This window comes from Eumetopias jubatus, unplaced genomic scaffold, assembly GCF_037043125.1.
Source record: "Eumetopias jubatus isolate StellerSeaLion01/CBP00866 unplaced genomic scaffold, mEumJub1_p1.0 scaffold_1, whole genome shotgun sequence".
Classification (NCBI taxonomy): domain Eukaryota; kingdom Metazoa; phylum Chordata; class Mammalia; order Carnivora; family Otariidae; genus Eumetopias; species Eumetopias jubatus.
Window position 1 is genome coordinate 84,700,983 of NW_028274807.1, and position 20,561 is coordinate 84,721,543.

The following is a 20,561-nucleotide window of genomic DNA, read 5'->3' on the forward strand; positions in this document are numbered from 1 at the left end:
ACATGGAGAGCTAGGATTTGATCCTTGGCCCATAGGACTTCAAAATACTCTTAAATAGTACATGATTTAAAACGTTGACAAACTACAATTTTCTATGATGTTTTTGCCAGAATAACTTAATTGCCTTTTATCTTTGAAATGACCTTTATGGGTCATCTATTGTAGTTACTCACATATTTACTTGGTTATAATATTTTGAATGACTACTGTTGTTAATAAGATGAAAATGTTCATCTTCCAGTATTTCAGTGTTTATGGTCATATAAAACCTATGTTAGGGGAACCTATATAATATAAACCCTGTGTTAAAGATTAACTGGAGAGTAAGAATGAAGGCGATCATAGACCAGAATGGGATGAGAACCCCAAAGGATAGGAGTCATTTATAGTTTGAAAGGCTTGTGATGAGTGTCCTCTAGTGGTGATAAGAAGAATTGCCTTGAATTCCTTTAGGATGACAAAGGTGAAAGGGAGCTCTTACTTTTTAAAATTAATTAAAAAAAAATTTACAATGACAACATTTTGGTTTTGGAGTGGCTTGTAGCCTGATGAAATTTTTAAAAACTGTTTCTTTAGATTTGTGGAAAAGAACACATGTTTTGGAGGCAGAAACAACTGGTTTTGAATATCAAGTTTATATCAGTACTGCTCCTTTTTTTTTTATTAACATATAATGCATTATTTGTTTCAGGAGTACAGGTCTGTGATTCATCAGTCTTATACAATTCACAGAGCTCACCATAGCGCATACCCTCCCCAGTGTCCATCACCCAGCCACCCCATCCCTCCCATCCCCCTCCACTCCAGCAACCCTTTGTTTCCTGAGATTAAGAGTCTTTCATGGTTTGTCTCCCTCTCTGGTTTTGTCCTGTTTCATTTTTCCCTCCGTTGCCCTATGATTCTCTGTCTTATTTCTCAAATTCCACGTATCAGTGAGGTCATATGATTATTGTCTTTCTCTGATTGACTTTTCGCTCAGCATAATACCTTCTAGTTCCATCCACATTGTTGCAATTGGCAAGATTTCATTTTTTTGATGGCTGCATAATATTCCATTGTATATATATATATATATATATATGTGTGTATATATATATATATATATATACACACATATATATATACCACATCTTTTTTATCCATTCATCTGTTGATGGACATCTAGGCTCTTTCCATAGTTTGGCTATTGTGGACATTGCTGCTATAAACATTGGGTGCATGTGCCCCTTCGGATCACTACCTTTATATCTTTGGGGTAAATACCCAGTAGTTCAATTGCTGGGTCATAGGGTAGCTCTATTTTGAACTTTTTGAGGAACTTCCATACTGTTTTCCAGAGTGGCTGCCCCAGTTTGCATTCCCACCAGCAGTGTAGGAGAGTTCCCCTTTCTACATAATCCTCGCCAACATCTGTCATTTCCTGACTTGTTAATTTTAGCCATTCTGACGGGTGTGAGGTGGTATCTCATTGAGGTTTTGATTTGGATTTCCCTGATGCCGAGCGATGTGGAGCACTTTTTCATGTGTCTGTTGGCCATTTGGATGTCTTCTTTGGAAAAATGTCTGTTCATGTCTTCTGCCCATTTCTTGGATTATTTGTTCTTTGGGTGTTGAGTTTGATAAGTTCTTTATAGATTTTGGATACTAGCCCTTTATCTGATATGTCATTTGCAAATATCTTCTCCCATTCTGTCAGTTGTCTTTTGGTTTTGTGGACTGTTTCTTTTGCTGTGCAAAAGCTTTTTATCTTGATGAAGTCCCAATAGTTCATTTTTGCCCTTGCTTCCCTTGCCTTTGGTGATGTGTCTAGGAAGAAGTTGCTGCGGCTGAGGTCAAAGAGGTTGCTGCCTGTGTTCTCCTCAAGGATTTTGATGGATTCCTTTCTCACATTTAGGTCTTTCATACATTTGGAGTCTATTTTTGTGTGTGGTGTAAGGAAATGGTCCCGTTTCATTCTTCTGCATGTGGCTGTCCAGTTTTCCCAACACCATTTGTTGAAGACACTGTCTTTTTTCCATTGGACAGTCTTTCCTGCTTTGTCGAAGATTAGTTGACCATAGAGTTGAGGGTCCATTTCTGGGCTCTCGATTCTGTTCCATTGATCTATGTGTCTGTTTTTGTGCCAGTACCATACTGTCTTGATGATGACAGCTTTGTAACAGCTTGAAGTCCGGGATTGTGAGGCCACCAGCTTTGCTTTCCTTTTTCAACATTTCTCTGGCGATTTAGGGTCTTTTCTGGTTCCATACAAATTTTAGGATTATTTGTTCCATTTCTTTGAAAAAAGTGGATGGTATTTTGATAGGAATTGCATTAAATGTGTAGATTGCTCTAAGTAGCATAGACATTTTCACACTATTTGTTCTTCCAGTCCATGAGCATGGAACGTTTTTCCATTTCTTTGTGTCTTCTTCAATTTCTTTCATGAGTATTCTATAGTTTCTGAGTACAGATATTTTGCCTCTTTGGTTAGATTTATTCCTAGGTATCTTATGGTTTTGGGTGCAATTGTAAATGGGATCGACTCCTTAATTTCTCTTTCTTCTGTCTTGTTGTTGGTGTATAGGAATGCCACTGATTTCTGTGCATTGATTTTATATCCTGCCACTTGACTGAATTCCTGTATGAGTTCTAGCAGTTTTGGGGTGGAGTCTTTTGGGTTTTCCACAGAAAGTATCATACCATCTGCAAAGAGTGAGAGTTTGACTTCTTCTTTGTAGGTTCAGATGCCTTTTATTTCTTTTTGTTGTCTGATTGCTCTGGCTAGGACTTCTAATACTATGTTGAATAGCAGTGGTGATAGTGGACATTCCTGCCATGGACGTTCCTGACCTTAGGGGAAAAGCTCTCAGTTTTTCCCCATTGAGAATGATATTCGCTGTGGGGTTTTCATAGATAGCTTTTATGATAATTAGGTATGTACCCTTTATCCCTACACTGTGAAGAGTTCTAATCAAGAAAGAATGCTGTACTTTGTCAAATGCTTTTTCTGCATCTATTGAGAGGATCATATGGTTCTTGTTCTTTTATTAATGTATTGTATCACATTGATTGATTTGTAGATATTGAACCAACCTTGCAGCCCAGGAATAAATCCCACTTAGTCGTGATGAATAATCATTTTAATGTACTGTTGGATCCTATTGGTTAGTATTTTGGTGAGAATTTTTGCGTCCATGTTCATCAGGGATATTGATCTGTAATTCTCCTTTTTGATGGGGTCTTTGTCTGGTTTTGGAATCAAGGTAATGCTGGCCTCATAAAATGAGTTTGGAAGTTTTCTTTCCATTTCTATTTTTTGGAACAGTTTCAGAAGAATAGGTATTAATTGTTCTTTAAATGTTTGGTAGAATTCCCCTGGGAAGCCATCTGGTCCTAGGCTCTTGTTTCTTGGGAGATTTTTGATTACTGCTTCAATTTCCTTACTGGTTATGGGTCTGTTCAGGTTTTCTATTTCTTCCTTCTTCAGTTTTGGTAGTTTATATGTCTCTAGGAATGCATCCATGTCTTTCACATTGTCTAATTTGCTGGCATATAGTTGCTTATAATAGTTCTTATTATTGTTTGTATTTCTTTGGTGTTGGTTGTCATCTCTCCTGTTTCTTCATGATTCTGTTCATTTGGGTCCTTTCTGTTTTCTTTTTGATAAGTCTGGCCAGGGGTTTATCAATCTTAATTCTTTCAAAGAACCAGCTCCTAGTTTCATTGATCTGTTCTGCTCTTCTTTTTGTTTCTATTTCATTGATTTCTGCTCTGATCTTTATGATTTCTCTTCTCCTGCTGGGTTTAGACTTTATTTGCTGTTCTTCCTCCAGCTCCTTTAGGTGTAGGGTTAGGTTGTGTATTTGAGACCTTTCTTGTTTCTTGAGAAAGGCTTGTATTGCTATATACTTTCTTCATAGGACTGCCTTTGCTGCATCCCAAAGATTTTGAACAGTTAGTTGTATTTTCATTTTCATTTGTTTCCATGAATTTTTAAAAATTCTTTAATTTCCTTCTTGACACATTCATTCTTTAGTAGGATGCTCTTTAGCCTCTATGTATTTCTTTCCAACTTTCCTCTTGTGATTGAGTTCTAGTTTCAAAGCATTGTAATCTGAAAACATGCAGAGAACGATCCCAGTCTTTTGGTACTGGTTGACCTGATTTGTGACCCAGGATGTGATCTATTCTGGAGCATGTTCCATATGCACTAGAGAAGAATGTGTATTCTGTTGCTTTGGGATGGATTGTTCTGAGTATATCTGTGAGGTTGCTGGTCCAGTGTGTCATTTAAAGCCTTTATTTCCTTGTTGATCTTTTGCTTAGATGATCTGTCCATTTCAGTGAAGGGGGTGTTAAAATCCCTAGTATAATTGTATTGTCGATGTTTGTTTGATTTTGTTATTAATTGGCTTATATAATTTGCTGCTCTCATGTTAGGGGCATATATATTTAAAACTGTTAGATCTTCGGGCACCTTGGTGGCTCAGTTGTTAAGCGTCTGCCTTCAGCTCAGGTCATGATCCCAGGGTCCTGGGATCGAGTCCCGCATTGGGCTCCCTGATCAGTGGGAAGCCTGCTTCTCCCTCTCCAATGCCCCCTGCTTGTGTTCCTGCTCTCGCTATTTCTCTCTCTGTCAAATAAATAAAATCTTTAAAAAATAAAATAAAATTGTTAGATCTTGTTGCATAGACCCTTTAAGTATGATATAGTGTCCTTCCTCATCTCTTATTATAGTCTTTTGTTTAAAATCTAATTTGTCTCATATAAGGATTGCCACCCCAGCTTTCTTTTGATGTCTATTAGCATGGTAAATGTTTTTCCACCCCCTCACTTTAAATTTGGAGGTGTCTTTGGGTCTAAAATGAGTCTCTTGCAGATAGTATATCGATGGGTCTTGTTTTTTTATCCAAGCTGGTACCCTGTGTCTTTTGACTGGGGCATTTAGCCCATTTACATTCAGGTTAACTATTGAAAGATATGAATTCAGTGCCATTGTATTGCCTGTAAGGTGACTATTATTGTATATTGTCTCTGTTCCTTTCTGGTCTATGTTACTTTTAGGCTCTCTCTTTACTTAGAGGACCCCTTTCAATATTTCTTGTAGGACTGGTTTGGTGTTTGCAAATTCTTTTAGTTTTTGTTTGTCCTGGAAGCTTTTTATCTCTTCTTCTATTTTCAGTTACAGACTAGCTGGGTATAGTATTTTTGGCTGCATATTGTTCTCATTTAGTGCCCTGAATATATCATGCCAGTCCTTTCTGGCCTGCCAGGTCTCTGTGCATAGGTTTGCTGCCATTCTAATGTTTCTACCATTGTAGGTTATAGACCTCTTGTCCTTAGCTGCTTTTAGGATTATCTCTTTGTCTCTGAGACTTTTAAGTTTTACTATTAGATGTCGGGGTGTTGACCTATTTTTATTGATTTTGAGGGGGGGTTCTCTGTGCCTCCTGGATTTTGATGCCTGTTTCCTTCCTCAAATTAGGGAAGTTCTCCGTTGTAATTTGCTCCAGTATACCTTCTGCCCCTCTCTCTCTTTCTTCTTTTGGGATCCCAATTATTCTAATATTGTTTCATCTTATGGTATCCCTTATCTCTCGAATTCTGCTCTCGTGATCCAGTAGTTGTTTATCTCTCATTTTCTCAGCTTCTTTATTCTCCATCATTTGGTCTTCTCTATCACTAATTCTCTCTTCTGCTTCATTTATCCTAGCAATTAGAGCCTCCATTTGATTGCACCTCATTAATAGCCTTTTTGATTTTGACTTGGTTAGATTTTAGTTCTTTTATTTCTCCAGAAAGGGATTCTCTAGTATCTTCTATGTTTTTTTCAAGCCCAGCTAGTATCTTTATAATCATCATTCTGAACTCTGGTTCTGACATCTTACTAATGTCTGTATTGATTAGGTCCCTGGCAGTCAGTATTGTCTCTTGTCTTTTTTTATTTTTGAGTTAAGTTTTTCCATTTTGTCATTTTGTCCAGAGGAGAATAGATGAATGAGAGAACAAAATGCTAAAAGGGTAACAGCGACCCCAGAAAAATATACACTAAGCAAATCAGAAGAGATCTGAAACCGGGGGGAAAAGAAGGAAAAAAAATTTTTTTTTTTGATCAAGCTGGTGAATAGAACAGAGCCACACACTAGATTTTGGGTGTATCTTGGTCTGTTAGAAGAAACTGCCTCCCAAAATTTTAAAGAATGAAAAACTTATATATATATATGGGTAAATATGATAAAGGGATGGAATATGAATATAAAGATAAAAATTTAAAAATATTTTAAAAGAATTGATAAGTTTGTTGAAAAAAGAAAAGAAAAATTTAAAAAAAGAAAAAAAAAAGGAGAGAATGTGATCAGGTGGGAGACTAGAACAAAGCCATACACTAGATTTAGGGTATATTTTGGTCTGTTAGAAGAAACTGTATCTCAAAATTTTAAAGAAAGAAAAACATATATATACAAAAAATAAGATTAAATACAATGAAGGGATAGAATTTGTAAAGTGAAAATTAAAAAAAATTTTAAAAAAGCAATTGATAAAATATGTTGGTTGAAAAAGGAAAGAAGAAAAATTAAAAAAAATAGAAAAAGAAAAAATAAAGAAAATTAAAAAATTAACTTTGAAAGACTAAAGAATCATGGGAAAAAAAGCCACGAATTCTATGTGCAGTATTCCTCTAGCTATGGAGTTCTGCCGTTCTCATTGATTGGTAAACTTGGTCTTGGCTGGATGTTCTTGCTGATCTTCTGGGGGAGGGGCCTGTTGCCATGGTTCTCAAATGTCTTTGCCGGAGGTGGAATTGCCCCGCCCTTGTCAGGGGCCAGGCTAAGTAATCTTCTTGGGTTTGCTCTCGGGAGCTGTTGTTCCCTACAAGCTTTCCGTACAGCTTTGGAGGATGAGAATGAAAATGGCGGCCTCCCTGTCTCTGGTCCCGGAGTTGTGGAGAACTGGGGCCCCACTCCTCAGTGTGCCCCCAGAGAAAAGCAGTCAATCACTCCCGTCTCCCCATTCTCTGGCCGCACTCCGTGCTCACCTAAGCAAATCAGAAGAGAAGGCTCATCTGGCCTGTGACCGAGCATTTCTATCTCTGGCGCACGACCCCATTGGGGACTCCAAACCCAGCAGATCCCTGCCGTGCACTCTGCGCCACTCCTCCTGGGGGAGGAAGGAGAGTCTCCTGGATCTGCCACTTGTTGGGTCCCTGCTGGAAGAGCAGTGGCCCCACTGTGCTGCAGATCACGGTTTATGGCAACCCCGAGCTGAGAGCCCACTCCTCGGCTCTGTCTCTGCAGCCGGCTTCCCTGCTCCGATACCTGGGAGCTCTGCCACATTCAGGCACCCCCAGTCTTTCTGTAACCCCAAGGGTCCTGAGACCACACTGTCCCAGCGAGGGTTCCACCCCCTGCTTAGCCTCTGGAGCGATATTCCTCAGTGGAGCCGACTTGTAAAAGTTCCGATTTTGTGCTCTGCTCTATCACTTGCCGGTAGTGGCTGATGGAGGCTCCCTCCCCGCATGGTCTATCTTCCCAAATATCGCCTCGGATTCACTTCTCCGCATGTCCTACCTTCCAGAAAGTGGTTGCTTTTCTGTTCATAGAATTGCTGCTATTCTTTTCTTAGATATCCTTTTGAGTTTGTAGGTGTTCAGAGTGGTTTGATACCTATCTAGCTGAATTCCTGGGTACTCCTCTGTCATCTTGCTCCTCCCTCTCAGGATTGCTACTTTAAATTTTCTGAGCCCTAGTTAACTGAGCCTTAGTTAACCTATTAAATGAAAGAAAATATTTGATTTTATTTTAGGGCATTTGGGAGAATTAGAAGCAACGTGTATCTTAACACAGTGCTTTTAGTAGGTATTCAATAAATGGTTTTGTTTTAATTACATAGAATATGAGGAGAATATTAATGCTACATAATGATAGGAGGGTGACATTTGTATGCCAGCATGTTTCTTGACCCTGGTGTGAATTGTGTCTGTTTTGCTGTGTGGAAATGATTCTAGTGTTCTGCCTTTTAACTACTCTGGGGCTCTATCCATTATACAGTTGACTAGTACTTTTGCCTATCCCAACTCTGGTTTTAACAGAGAGATAAATAAATTAAAAGAAATGCAAGTGAAGTTTTAAAGATATTGAAGCTAGTTAACCTTCTAATGAAGGTCTGCTCTTCTCAATAGTACCATGAGATTGTCAAGTCATTCTGCATTACCTCTCCCATGCCATTCCATTTCCTATTTTGCATAATAGAAACTAATTCCTTCTGGTTGAAAATCACCTTAAGTTAAAATTTTTTCATTCTAAAAGTTAATTTTATGAAATCACATCTTTATACAAAAAAAAAAATTCCTCTTCTTACTGTCTTGCTGCAATCTTAGGTCTTGATACCTAAGAAAAATACAGGCAATGAGAGAGGCATAGGAGGGAGGCAGAGAGAGAGTAAAAGACAGAGGAGAGAGGAACAGAACTAGGTCTTGGAACTATAAAGTTTTTGCTTTAGGTACCCAGAGGGGACTATGAGCACAAACCTTGTTCTGAGGTCTGGGTGAGTGGAGAGATGTAGATTGTTATAAAGCTAGGAAACTGATATCTGGGTATGTGTGACACATTTATGTATCTGATGGACTTAGATCTTTTCTAGCATTTTTCTCTCTAGCAATATGTGATTATACATGTAATTAAATAATAGTAAGAATTCATGACCCTTCTATGTGTCAAACACTGTTGTACATACTCTTTGACAGTAACATCTTTAATCCTCACAGCAGCTCAGGGAGGTAGGTACTGTCATCTCCATTTTAGAAATGAGGAAACTAAAGAAGAATAGGTTGCCCACCAGGGTCAGATGACTAATGTGTAATTATGGCCATCTGATTCTAGAGCTTGTACCATGAACCAAAACACTATGCTGTTTTAGACCATGAAGGTTTTTGCCTTCTGTGACTTGGGTTGAATCAAATAATAAACTTAAAAGGTGAGCTGTGTACTGAACCGATGCTTGGCTTCCTCCTATTTCTCCCCATAAATGGCAGTCACCCAATAATTCAGGTCGAACTGTACATAATATTTACCAGAACTATTGAACCCAAACCAAATCCAAAACATCAGTAAGTGATAAAAATGAAAATGTTTCTGTGTGAATATCCACATGTATTATATTAGAAACATTAGAGCATGAAGAATGAGATTTAAAAATCGAATTATTATAAATATTCAATGGAGCATATAATTTAATGTAAGATATGTTTAATACTATGTATTTAATATTATTTTAAAATATGTATTTCACCTCTTTTCCCTTTTTATAGAATGATCTTTATTTTATCAAGAAGTCAAACAGTAAAAATTGTGATGAAAAACAGTTCCTCATGACCAAAATAAATGAACTAAATCTTTTCAATGACGGATCAGAGAAAGAACTTAATAAAACCAAAGCTTTGAAACAGGTACAGTAAAATCATATGTGTATGAAATATTAAAAACCACATTTTAATGCTAACTATGGAAAATTTTAAAAATATACCAATTTATAAGGATGAAAATAAATCACTGTATATAAGATAAGGTGTTAACGTTATATTATTTTCTTGTAGTCTTTTGAAGAAAATTGGCTTTATATATGTTATTTTTAAAAAATTTTAAATATATTCTCTATTTCCATGTATGTTTGCAAGCATTAAATATTGAACATTAAATATTCTTTAAAAATTATTTTTAAAGGCTTTCTACAGTTTATTGCATGCAAGTTACCATAATTTATTTAACCATCTCCTGTTTTTCGTGTTTCTTTTGTGTTTAATTTCCAATGTTTGGTTATTCTAAATAGTACTATCAGGGGCGTCTGGCTGGCTCAGTCAGTGGAGCATGCGACTCTTGTTCTCAAGGTCATGAGTTTGAGCCCCACATTGGGTGTGGAGCCCACTTAAAAAAAATAGTACTACCATATACCATGCATATATATCACTGTATAGTTATTTAATGAGTTAGGAAAAATTTATAATTGTATAATTATGGTCCAAAAAGAATGAATATTTTCAGTATCTTGAAACTATTTTCTTTTTTTTGAAATACTTTATTTTATTTGAGAGAGAGAGAGCATGCGCGAACAGGGGGAGTGGCAGAGGGAGAGAGGGAAACTCTGAAGCAGACTCCATGCTGAGCGGGGAGCTCCACAAAGGACTTGCTCTCATGACCCTGAAATCATGACATGAGCCGAAACCAAGAGTCGGGTGGTCAACTGACTGAGCCACCCAGGTGCCCCCAAACTATTTTCAAGCCAAATTGTCTTCTTCTAGAGGGTTCATTTAATACTCCCACCAGCAGTGTGTAAGCATTCTATTTTACTCACCACCAGTAAGGCTGGATATTATAATTTATAAAATTGTTAACTTGATGGGCAAACGTATTTCATTGTTTTAGTCTGTATTTTTTAAGTTGGTGACACGTGAAAACATTTCATGTTTCAACATAAAATATTTATGTTTAAATAAAAATGTTCAAGGGTGCCTGGGTGGCTCAGTGGGTTAAGTGTCTGGCTTTTGCTTTCTGCGCAAGTCATGATCTCAGGGTTGTGGGATTGAGCCCCGCATGGGCTCTGCACTGTGCGTGGAGCCTGCTTGGGTTTCTCTCCCTCTCCCTCTGTGGTCCCCTCCCCCCGCCACTTGTGCATGCTCTCTCCCTCTCGAAAAAATGTTCAAAACATTTTTTTCTAGTATGTTATATTCCATAATCTTTCTTTTTTGGATTTCTAGATTTTTATCTTAGCTCATATTTCCATTAGAAGGTTTATATTTTTGAATTGCTTTGCAAAAGACCTTCATATGTAAAAATATTAACTGTCATAAATATTGTCAATATTTTTTCCACTTATCTTTAAATTTTTATTCAGTTTTTTGACATTAAAAACTTTTTTTAACATCAAATATTTGTTTTTCCCTGCATAATTTTTATACTTAGAAACTTCTTTGTCATACTAAAAATCAAACAAATGTTTACTATTTCAGTAACTGCATTGGTTTTCTCTCTTACATTAAAATTTTCATTAATCTGGAATTTATTTTGGTACATTTGAGATGTAGGGATCTAATCTTTTCTCCACCTGAAAAGCTATGTTTTGAAATAATAAAGTCTTATGTTCTGGAGTGTTTGTTTCTGGGCTTTCTATTCTGAAAATTGATCTATTTGTGTACTCTTGTGTCAGTACTCTATCCATGACTGAATTGTTTAGAATAAACATTTATTTACATGTTGTTTTGTGAGATTTAGTTTAGAATATAAAAATTTTCATCCACAGGACTATATGTATTTCCTGGATAGTAAGTTTCAATTTTGGGAATAACTTCTTCCTTTTTTTTTATTAGTAAAACTTAAATTTCAAATTGAATTATAATAAGACTTGAAATAAATCCTTTTCTTAAAAAGTGAAGAAAAACCAAGCGTCATCACTCAGAGCAATCTAAATTTAATCCTAGTTATCTTGGTCAGTGGTCAAATTAGAAAAAGTTATATTTTCAAGTTTGACTTCTGTGGCAATAAAAGAAAATATTATGGATTTGGTATAATAGTAATTATTTCAGTATCTGACAATTTTGTTATGTTGACAGGATTTGATGATAGAAGACAATCTTTTAAAACTTGAAGTTAAACGTACTAGAGAAATGCTTCACAGTAAGGCAGAAGAAGTACTTTCTCTGGAAAAAAGAAAGCAGCAATTACACACAGCTATGGAAGAACGAATCGAAGAAATTAAAGTTCACAAAACAATGCTTGCATCACAAATAAGATATGTTGAGCAAGAACGGCAGAACATAAGGTAATTCAAGTTTTAAAATACTGCTAAAATTTTTTGAAAATGTAAGCGTGATGTCAGAAGAACTGACTGGATGATCATCTTTTACTTATTTGAAAAGGCTTTTAATATATTGGACACATCTTAGTCATAAACCTATGGTTTTTCCTCCTCCTTTCCTTTGGCTAACTCCTAATTCTTTAGATTATCCCTTTTGTAATGAGATCACTAATTCCCTTGGAACTGATTTTCGAGTATTTTTTTTAAAGATTTTATTTATTTATTTGACAGAGAGAGACACAGTGAGAGAGGGAACACAAGCAGGGGGAGTGGGAGAGGGAGAAGCAGGCTTCCCACTGAGGAGGGAGCCTGATGTGCGACTCGATCCCAGGACCTTGGGACCATGACCTGAGCCAAAGGCAGACGCTTAACGACTGAGCCACCCAGGCGCCCTCAAGTATGTTTTGTGGGGAGAGTTCAATAACATGTTTTGCCATGGCTGCATTTATTTATTTATTTATTTATTTATTAAAAGATTTTATTTATTTATTTGACAGAGAGAGAGAGAGACAGCGAGAGAGGGAACACAAACGGGGAGTGGGAGAGGGAGAAGCAGGCTTCCCACTGAGCAGGGAGCCAAATGTGGAGCTCAATCCCAGGACCCTGAGATCATGACCTGAGCCAAAATCAAGAGTTAGATGCTCAACGGACTGAGCCACATAGGTGCCCCTACCTGCTACTTTTTAAAATGTTTCTGTCAATGTTGTTTCCTTTTAAATCATTTCATTTTTGGTTTGTTACTAGCATTATAGAAATACAGTTGATTTCTATAAAGAATCTATTAACTTTGCTTAAACTCTTATTAATTCTGGCAGTTGATCGGTAGATTCTAATTTCTAGGTATTTCATTTACATCAATTGCAAATAACAGTTTTGTGTCTCCCTTTTCAGTCTTTATAACCTTCCATTTCCTCCTTCTCCCAGCCCTTGGTAACTACCATTCTTTCTGTCTGTATGAAATTGCCTGCTTTAGATACTTCATGTAAGTGGAATCATGCAGTATTTGTCTTTTGTGACTGGCTTATTCCACTTAGCATAATATCCTCAGGTTCATCTATGTAGCATGTGATGCAATTTCCTTTTAAGGGTGAATAATATTCCATTACATGTATATACCACATTTAGTGTATCCATTCATCTGTCCATGGATGTTTGGGTTGCTTTACCTCTTGGCTATTATGAATAAAATGCTGCTATTAACATCGGGGTGCTGAGATTTCTTCAAGTACCTGCTTTTGATTTTTTTTGGCTATCTAACTGGAAGTGGGATTGCTGTATCATATGGTAGTTCTATTTGTCATTTTTTGAGGAACTGCCATACTGTTTTCCATAGTGGTTGCATCATTTTACAGTTCCACCAATAATGCACAAGGGTTCCAATTTCTCCATATTATTGCCAGTACTTTTTTTTTAAAGATTTTATTTATTCATTTGATAGAGATAGATACAGTGAGAGAGGGCCAGTACTTTTTTTTTAAAAAAAGATTTTGTTTATTTATTTGATATAGAGTGAGCACAAGCAGTGGGGAGCAGAGTGAGAGGGAGAGGCAGACTCCCCACTGAGCAGGCAGCCCGATGCGGGACTCGATCCCAGGACCCTGAGATCAACACGCGAGCCGAAGGCAGGTGCTTAACTGACTGAGCCACCCAGGCGCCCCTGCCAGTACTTTTTTTTTTAAAGATTTATTTATTTTTTTATTTTAGAGAGAGTTCAAGAGAGTGCACTAGTGTGGGGAGGGGCAGAGGAAGAGGTAGAGAATCTCAGGCAGACTCCCCACTGAGAGCCCCCAGGACCCTGAGATCATGATCTGAGCTGAAATCAAGAACCAGCAGCTTAACCAACTAAGTCACCCAGGCACCCTGCCAATATTTTCCTTTCTTTTTTTTTCTAGTAGCTACCCTAAGGCTGTGATGTAATATGGTATTGTGGTTTTAATTTGCATTAAATTATCTTTTATGAGACTGACGAGCTACCTACTGCGCTAACGAGGTACCTTGCATTAAACTATCTTTTAAATGATAGTGAATAGCCTTGGAAGCTAGAGGTGGTATCCTCTTGCTGGAGTAAAGATTGGATGTATTTGCTTAGTTCCCATTATAAGATATTTGGATTACTTAAGCTTGAGTTTCCTTAGCTGTGATGTAAACCTACGGTGTATGTAATATCCACTTGAGCTCCTTTTCACTTGCATGGGACTTTGAGAGCTCTGCAAGCAGGAGGCTCATGCTACTTGGTGTACCATGAATGACAAAGTCCTTTTTCTCAGACCTAGGAGTCTTGTGTCTTCTGCCAACTTCCATGAAACTATGGCAGCCTAACTTCTTAGCTTTCAAATAGGGTGAAACCCGAGATGCTTCCCACTAATTAGAAAATTGAAAAGTGAGAATATATTTAACCTGTTTGAATTTAGTATTAATAAAAATGTCATATAAGAACACTATAGTCCTTTAAAAATGTATGTCATTTGTGTTTTAGTGTTTTTCTTTTTCTTTCCATATTAGTGCTGAGTTTCATGAGAGGCTAAGTAAAATTGATAAGCTGAAGAATAGATATGAAATTCTTACTGTTGTAATGCTGCCTCCTGAAGGAGAAGAGGAGAAAACACAGGCCTATTATGTGATAAAGGTAATCTTAATTGATTCATAGTTGTGATAAAGTGAAGTATCTTTGCTCTTTGTTAACAACCAAATGGCTTTTTTTTTTTTTTTTTGCCATGCAACTTTAAATTTCATAGTGCTCTTGTAGCTACTGCACTTGATCAGGGCCATAAAACACTAGTTGTTAGGTGGAGGTACTGAAGCTATTATTATTTTTTAAAGATTTATTTATTTGAGAGAGTGTGGGCATGCGCAACATTGCCCGAGTGGGGGAAGGGGCAGAGGGAGAGGGAGAGAACCTCAGGCAGACTGTACTGAGTGCGGAGCTGACGCTGGGCTTGATCAACCTGAGGTCATGATGGGAGCTGAAACCAAGAGTCAGAGGCTTAACTGACTGAACCACCCAGGCGCCCCCTGAAGCTATACACCTCAAGTCCATGAGGTCAAAGAGAGGTCTGGACTGTTCTTTGATACTTTTTTTTTTTTGCTATCATTTGTGTCATGTCATTTGCCCTCATTTATTCAAGATTCATAATCTGTTTTACCCTAACACTTGCTATCACTTTGCATGTCTTTAGTATTCATGTGATAACCTGTTCAACACCTCAGGCTCAAGGCCTTACTTCACTATAGCCATCCACTCATGTGGCTACAGCCTAGATCATCACCTGGAGCTACACCACCCTGAAATCTTAATTCTCTAATTTACCAGTGCATCTCTGGTATGGTGGCTATCCAGAGGAAGAGGCCTGTTCCTTTGCCTTCATATTAGATGGGAGAGAGACAGATTGGGTGAATCTGCTCTGTTCTAATGTTTGAGATTTGTCTGCCATTTCATAGTTATCTTTACTGAGTAACCCATAAGGGGAAATGAAGAAGTGATCAGGAACTAGATGCATTTCCCTTCCTGAGTACTGCCATACTCATTTTTGCCATGTAGAAACCGAACAGGTGTGATTTCCTTTACACGGAGGTCTGGGAACTTACTCAAGACACTACAAAGGAGTGGAAATTTTAACTTTAACTCATTTTTCCTGTATCATACACTGAAGGAAATGGGAAGATCTAATTCACACCTTTAGAGGATGACCCTGTGGACAGATGTTCCCTTTCCTTTGACTTATACTTAATCTTGCAAGTTTCCTTCTGTAGCCCTTCTTTGAGTGTGCCCCTAACACATACACTGAGTGTGATATGCCTGCCACTTTGCCTCAGGAAATTCCACCTAACCTACATGAGAAATGAATCCCAGCTCTCAAACTGTTCTTGTAACTCATCAGTCTGTGGTACCTCAGGCTTTGACCTGATACTAACAAGACTTTCCTCCTCTCAGGTTTTAAAGGTTCCTGAGGGGTGAAGGGTAGGCTCTAGGCTGGTCAGTGTTGGAAGAAGGTAGATGTTATAATTCCAGTTAAGTTTTTCTTCCAACAGGGTATGTGATGTTACCTAAAAGCTCTGATGTTAGAGTTCCTTTGTCCATATCTTGGTACTATCACTGAGCAAGCAGGTGACCTTGAATAAGTTATTTAATCATTTTGGGGGCTTAGTTTCCTCACTTGCAAAATGAGAATATTATTACTTTTGTTGTGAGAAGTAAATGAAGAAGTATATGTGGCGGCAACCTTTTCTAACCGTGAGTCCTTCCTTGTCCTGGTGTTTGGATAAGACCACCTTTTTTGGCACCGAACACATCTCAAGAATTTTCTTGGCTGTCGGCTCTGAACCCCACCACGACAAACAACATCAAAAGCAGGAGGGAAACCTTGGAGGTATTTCATGCACAGGGTTTATAAGGAAGGAGATAACTGTCACTACTCGCATGACCTCTCTGACAGTCCTTATGGTGTAGTGTGCAAGTATTTTCAGCGAGGATACTGTATTTACGGAGACTGCTGCAGATATGAACATAGTAAGCCTTTGAAACAGGACGAAGTGACTGCTGCAGATCTAACTGCAAAATCATCCCTTGCTGCTTCCTCAAGTCTCTCATCAGGCATTGGACCAGTTGTTGAAATGAATACAGGCGAAGCTGAGTCAAGAAATTCAAACTTTGCAACTGTAGGAGCAGGTTCAGAAGATGGGTGAATGCCATTGAGTTTGTTCCTGGGCAGCCCTACTGTGGCCGTACTGCCCCTTCCTGCACTAGAAGCATCCCCGCAGGGCTCAGTGACCAAGGAACAATTGAAGAAAGAGCAAACGGCAGCAGAAACCAAGCAGCAGCTTTGCCCCTATGCTACGGTCAGAGAGTGCTGGTACGGGGAGAACTTTGTGTATCTCCACGGAGACTCCTGTGACGTGTGGGCTGCAGGTCCTCCATCCGACGGATGCTGCCCAGAGATCGCAACATATAAAATCTTGCATTGAGGCCCATGAGAAGGACATGGAGTTCTCATTTGCTGTCCAGTGCAGTAAGGACATGGTGTGTGGCATATGCATGGAGGTGGTCTATGAAAAAGCCAACCCCAGTGAGCGCCGCTTTGGGATTCTCTCCAACTGCAACCACACTTACTGTCTCAAGTGTATTCGCAAGTGGAGGAGGGCTAAGCAATTTGAGAGCAAGATCATAAAGTTCTGCCCAGAATGCCGGATCACATCTAACTTTGTCATTCCAAGTGAGTGGAACTTGGTGGAGGAGAAAGAAGAGAAGCAGAAACTCATTCAGAAATACAAGGAAGCAATGAGCAACAAGGCATGCAGGTATTTTGATGAAGGACGTGGGAGCTGCCCATTTGGAGGGAACTGTTTTTACAAGCATGCATACCCTGATGGCAGTAGAGAGGAGCCACAGAGACAGAAAGTGGGAACATCAAGCAGATACCGGGAGCAACGAAGGAACCACTTCTGGGAGCTCATTGAGGAGAGAACAGCAATCCCTTTGACAACAAGAAGAGGAGGTTGTCACCTTTGAGCTGGGTGACATGTTGCTTATGCTTTTGGCTGCAGGTGGGGACGATGACCTGACAGACTCTGAAGATGAGTGGGACTTGTTTCATGATGAGCTGGGAGATTATTATGACTTGGATCTATAGCAGCTTGATGTGGCGGGTGAACTGGTCTGCTGAGCCCCAGACAGTAGCTGTCCCCTGTGGTGGTGTGGTAGTGCCCGAGTTTCTTTCCTAGGCAGGCCTATCAACTCCAAGTGCTGTTGTGATCCTTCTTACCCAGGGCCTGTCTCAATCCCTCACCTTTCCCCAAGGAGTGTGTTTTTTTCTGTTTAAAAAAAAAAGTTACAAAAATAAATCTTAAAGCTAATTTTTTTGTAACATGAATTTAACTGTCAGCGTAGGTCTGTTGCGTCATCTGGTTTCCACCAGATTGACACCATTCTAGGGTAGCGTTGATGGACTCTCCACACTTACTTGGAGGACCCCAGGTTCAAGAACAGCATTGGCCCTGCTTTGGGGTATAAGAATAGAGGTGATGGGCGACGGATCTGCACTGTGGCACGTAGCCTGCCACAGACTTACGAGGTGGATACCCGAGGTTTCTGGTGAAATCTGCACATCTGTGTTTTTAAATCTGTTCCCTCCCCCATAACCCCCACTGTGCACCTGTTCTGTGGTTTTGGTCTCTTGTTGAATTGCGCACAAGTCATACTACTGGGTAACCAGAACCAGGTGCAAACGTATTGAGATTTTTACTGTGTTTAGCACGATAGGAAAGTTGAGAAGGAACACGTACAACAGATGTAGTGGCCTAAGTGAACGGCCGAGCTGGAAGCGGACTCCCGAGGGCTGATGGACTTGATGTGTATGAGAGTGTGTGAAAAGCTTCTTGTCCCTGCATAGATGCTGTGTTCTTAGCTTTAGTGGAAAAACTGTGGTTTAGTGGTTTCAGCCTCGTATGGCACATAGACCGTAAAGGACAAAGCAGGATATTGGTAGCTGTCGGTAGAGCGGTGCTAGCTCTGTCCGTATAAATAGAGAAATGGGCTTAGCCACAGAGGGGTCACCTGTCTGCTGGTCCCATTCATTAACACAAACCAGGGCTCGGATACACAGCTGTACTTAATGTTTTAGGGTCTCCCAGCCTCTCCAGCCCAGGCACTTTTGGACAAATGTTTGTCCTCATTTGAGGTTTTGTTGTCAGATTTTTGTTTTTGTGGGTATTTGCCTCATTCCATCCCTGAGCTTTGCAGGTAGACAGATGTGATTCAGAACTTAGTTCAAGGTGTTTCTTATAGTGGGGTCATTGGTTGGCAGGAGTAAGTCATGCTTTTCCACTAAAGGGGGGGCGGGGGTGGTAATCCACGAGACGAGCTAAAGTTAAGTTGTTAGAAGAAGATTGGAAACTTTAGCTTTGAGTTTTTTCGCTCTAGTTCCTAAAAGAACTTGGAAATGCTCCTCATTTGTCCATGTACTGCTTTGATTCATTCCTTGGATCCCACCCATTCTTTCACTCTAAGAAAAAACAAATAATTGTTGCAGAGGTCTCTGTATTTTGCAGCTGCCCTTTTGTAAGAAGCACTTTTCCCAAATAAAACAAAAAGCCCCCCCCCAGAAGAAATATATGTAAAACCCTTAAGTGTCTGGAACAAAATGAGCCCTCAGTAAATGTACAACATGAGCCCTCAGTAAATTGCTGTCATTATTGTTATTGCTGTGATGATGATGATGACGATGATGATGATGTATCCACTTCTCAGGAAAACAGGCAAATTTTATGAGGAAAAGAGTGTGTGTTCTGTTCACGGTGAAGTTGCTGGATAAATGTCAGCATAAGGGATATGTAAGATGAATCAAGGCGATCAGTTACCTTCCCAATTTCCTAATGCCACTCTTCACTTTCCATCCTTTCTAGGGTCCGCAGCTTGCCACATTATTCCATTTTTCATTATGCAGCATATTTAAATGTTTTACTCTTAACACTTCACATGTGCCAGATGTGTAAAAATGAAACTTTTTATTTGTAGCTAGATTCAGTGTGTCTTATGTGGTTTTTATAAGGTTACAGTCCAGTTCTGACCACAATTTAATGAAACTGTTAGAAAATGAAATTACTAGAAAGTGCTTTAAAATGTTGACAGAAAGGTATAAATAAAAATCTGTTTCTAATATAAGCTTTCTAATCTAGGATAAAAGGTATACATTCTATAATGTCTGATTTAGAACCAGATAGGGTCATAAAAGTTTTTAGTGTAAGGTACATATGGAATTAGATCAAGAAATATATATAAATGTACAAAGTCAGCCCCTTTGTTTGACAAATACTGAACTCGGAGAAGGAAAATGAATTATTTAATGTTACCTCATTCGTAGGATATCCACAATTAAAATCTAGCTGTTTTGATTCATTCTAGGTCTCTTCCACTATAGTATTTTTTGAATGAAAAGGTTGCCAATTCTAGACTCAACTTAACTGGAATTAGATTATAATTTAAGAATTTTTTTTTTTTTGCTAAGTGTATTCTTATGTACCATTTACTATAAAAATATGTGTTAACATATTTTGAAGAATAAATACCAGTGAAAATGTTAAGAGATAAAGAATTACCAATAAAACTTCAAATGGCCACATTCTGGTTTAAATACATGCCACACCTAGGGATTGAATAAATTAACAAATTAAATTATTTAATTTTGATTAAAAATGGGTTTTGGCACTTTTAAATATGTATTCATATTATCACTGTCAACATTTAATTGGAGAAGTTCTTTGGAACTTTTTGGATACAACTGTAGAGAGCCTAGCCCAGTGACAGAGTTAAGCTGGAAAAAGTCATTGAGTATGCCTACTACTGAGACTTTTTGGTTTTCAGCAATTTATAGACTGCATTTTTTTCCAGCCACATTTATCAGTTATCTTTCTCTAATTAAAAAAAAATTTTTTTTAAAGATTTTATTTATTTATTTGACAGAGACAGCAAGAGAGGGAACACAAGCAGGGGGAGTGGGAGAGGGAGAAGCAAGCTTCCCACCGAGCAGGGAGCCCGACATGGGGCTCGATCCCAGGACCCTGGGATCATGACCTGAGCCGAAGGCAGCCACTTAACCGACTGAGCCACTCAGGCGCCCCTAAAATTTTTTTTTAAACATGGCAAAATACACATAAAATTGGCCATTTTAACAGTTTTTAAGTGTGCAGTTCTGTGGCGTTAAGTACATCCCCACTGTTGTGCAACCAACACCAACATC

The 20,561-nt window shown here is 38.6% G+C and overlaps 1 protein-coding gene and 1 pseudogene across 1 annotated transcript in view; both read left to right on the plus strand.

The window, feature by feature from the left end:
* Nucleotides 1-20,561, plus strand: part of CCDC39 (coiled-coil domain 39 molecular ruler complex subunit) — a 46,998-nt gene that overhangs the window by 21,651 nt on the left and 4,786 nt on the right. The window contains exons 12-14 of the mRNA XM_028101046.2: nucleotides 9,290-9,427; nucleotides 11,585-11,793; nucleotides 14,332-14,455. Coding sequence (XP_027956847.1) covers nucleotides 9,290-9,427; nucleotides 11,585-11,793; nucleotides 14,332-14,455 — 471 coding nt within the window. The remainder of the gene's footprint in view (nucleotides 1-9,289; nucleotides 9,428-11,584; nucleotides 11,794-14,331; nucleotides 14,456-20,561) is intronic.
* Nucleotides 16,201-17,456, plus strand: LOC114207041 (E3 ubiquitin-protein ligase makorin-1 pseudogene; annotated as a pseudogene).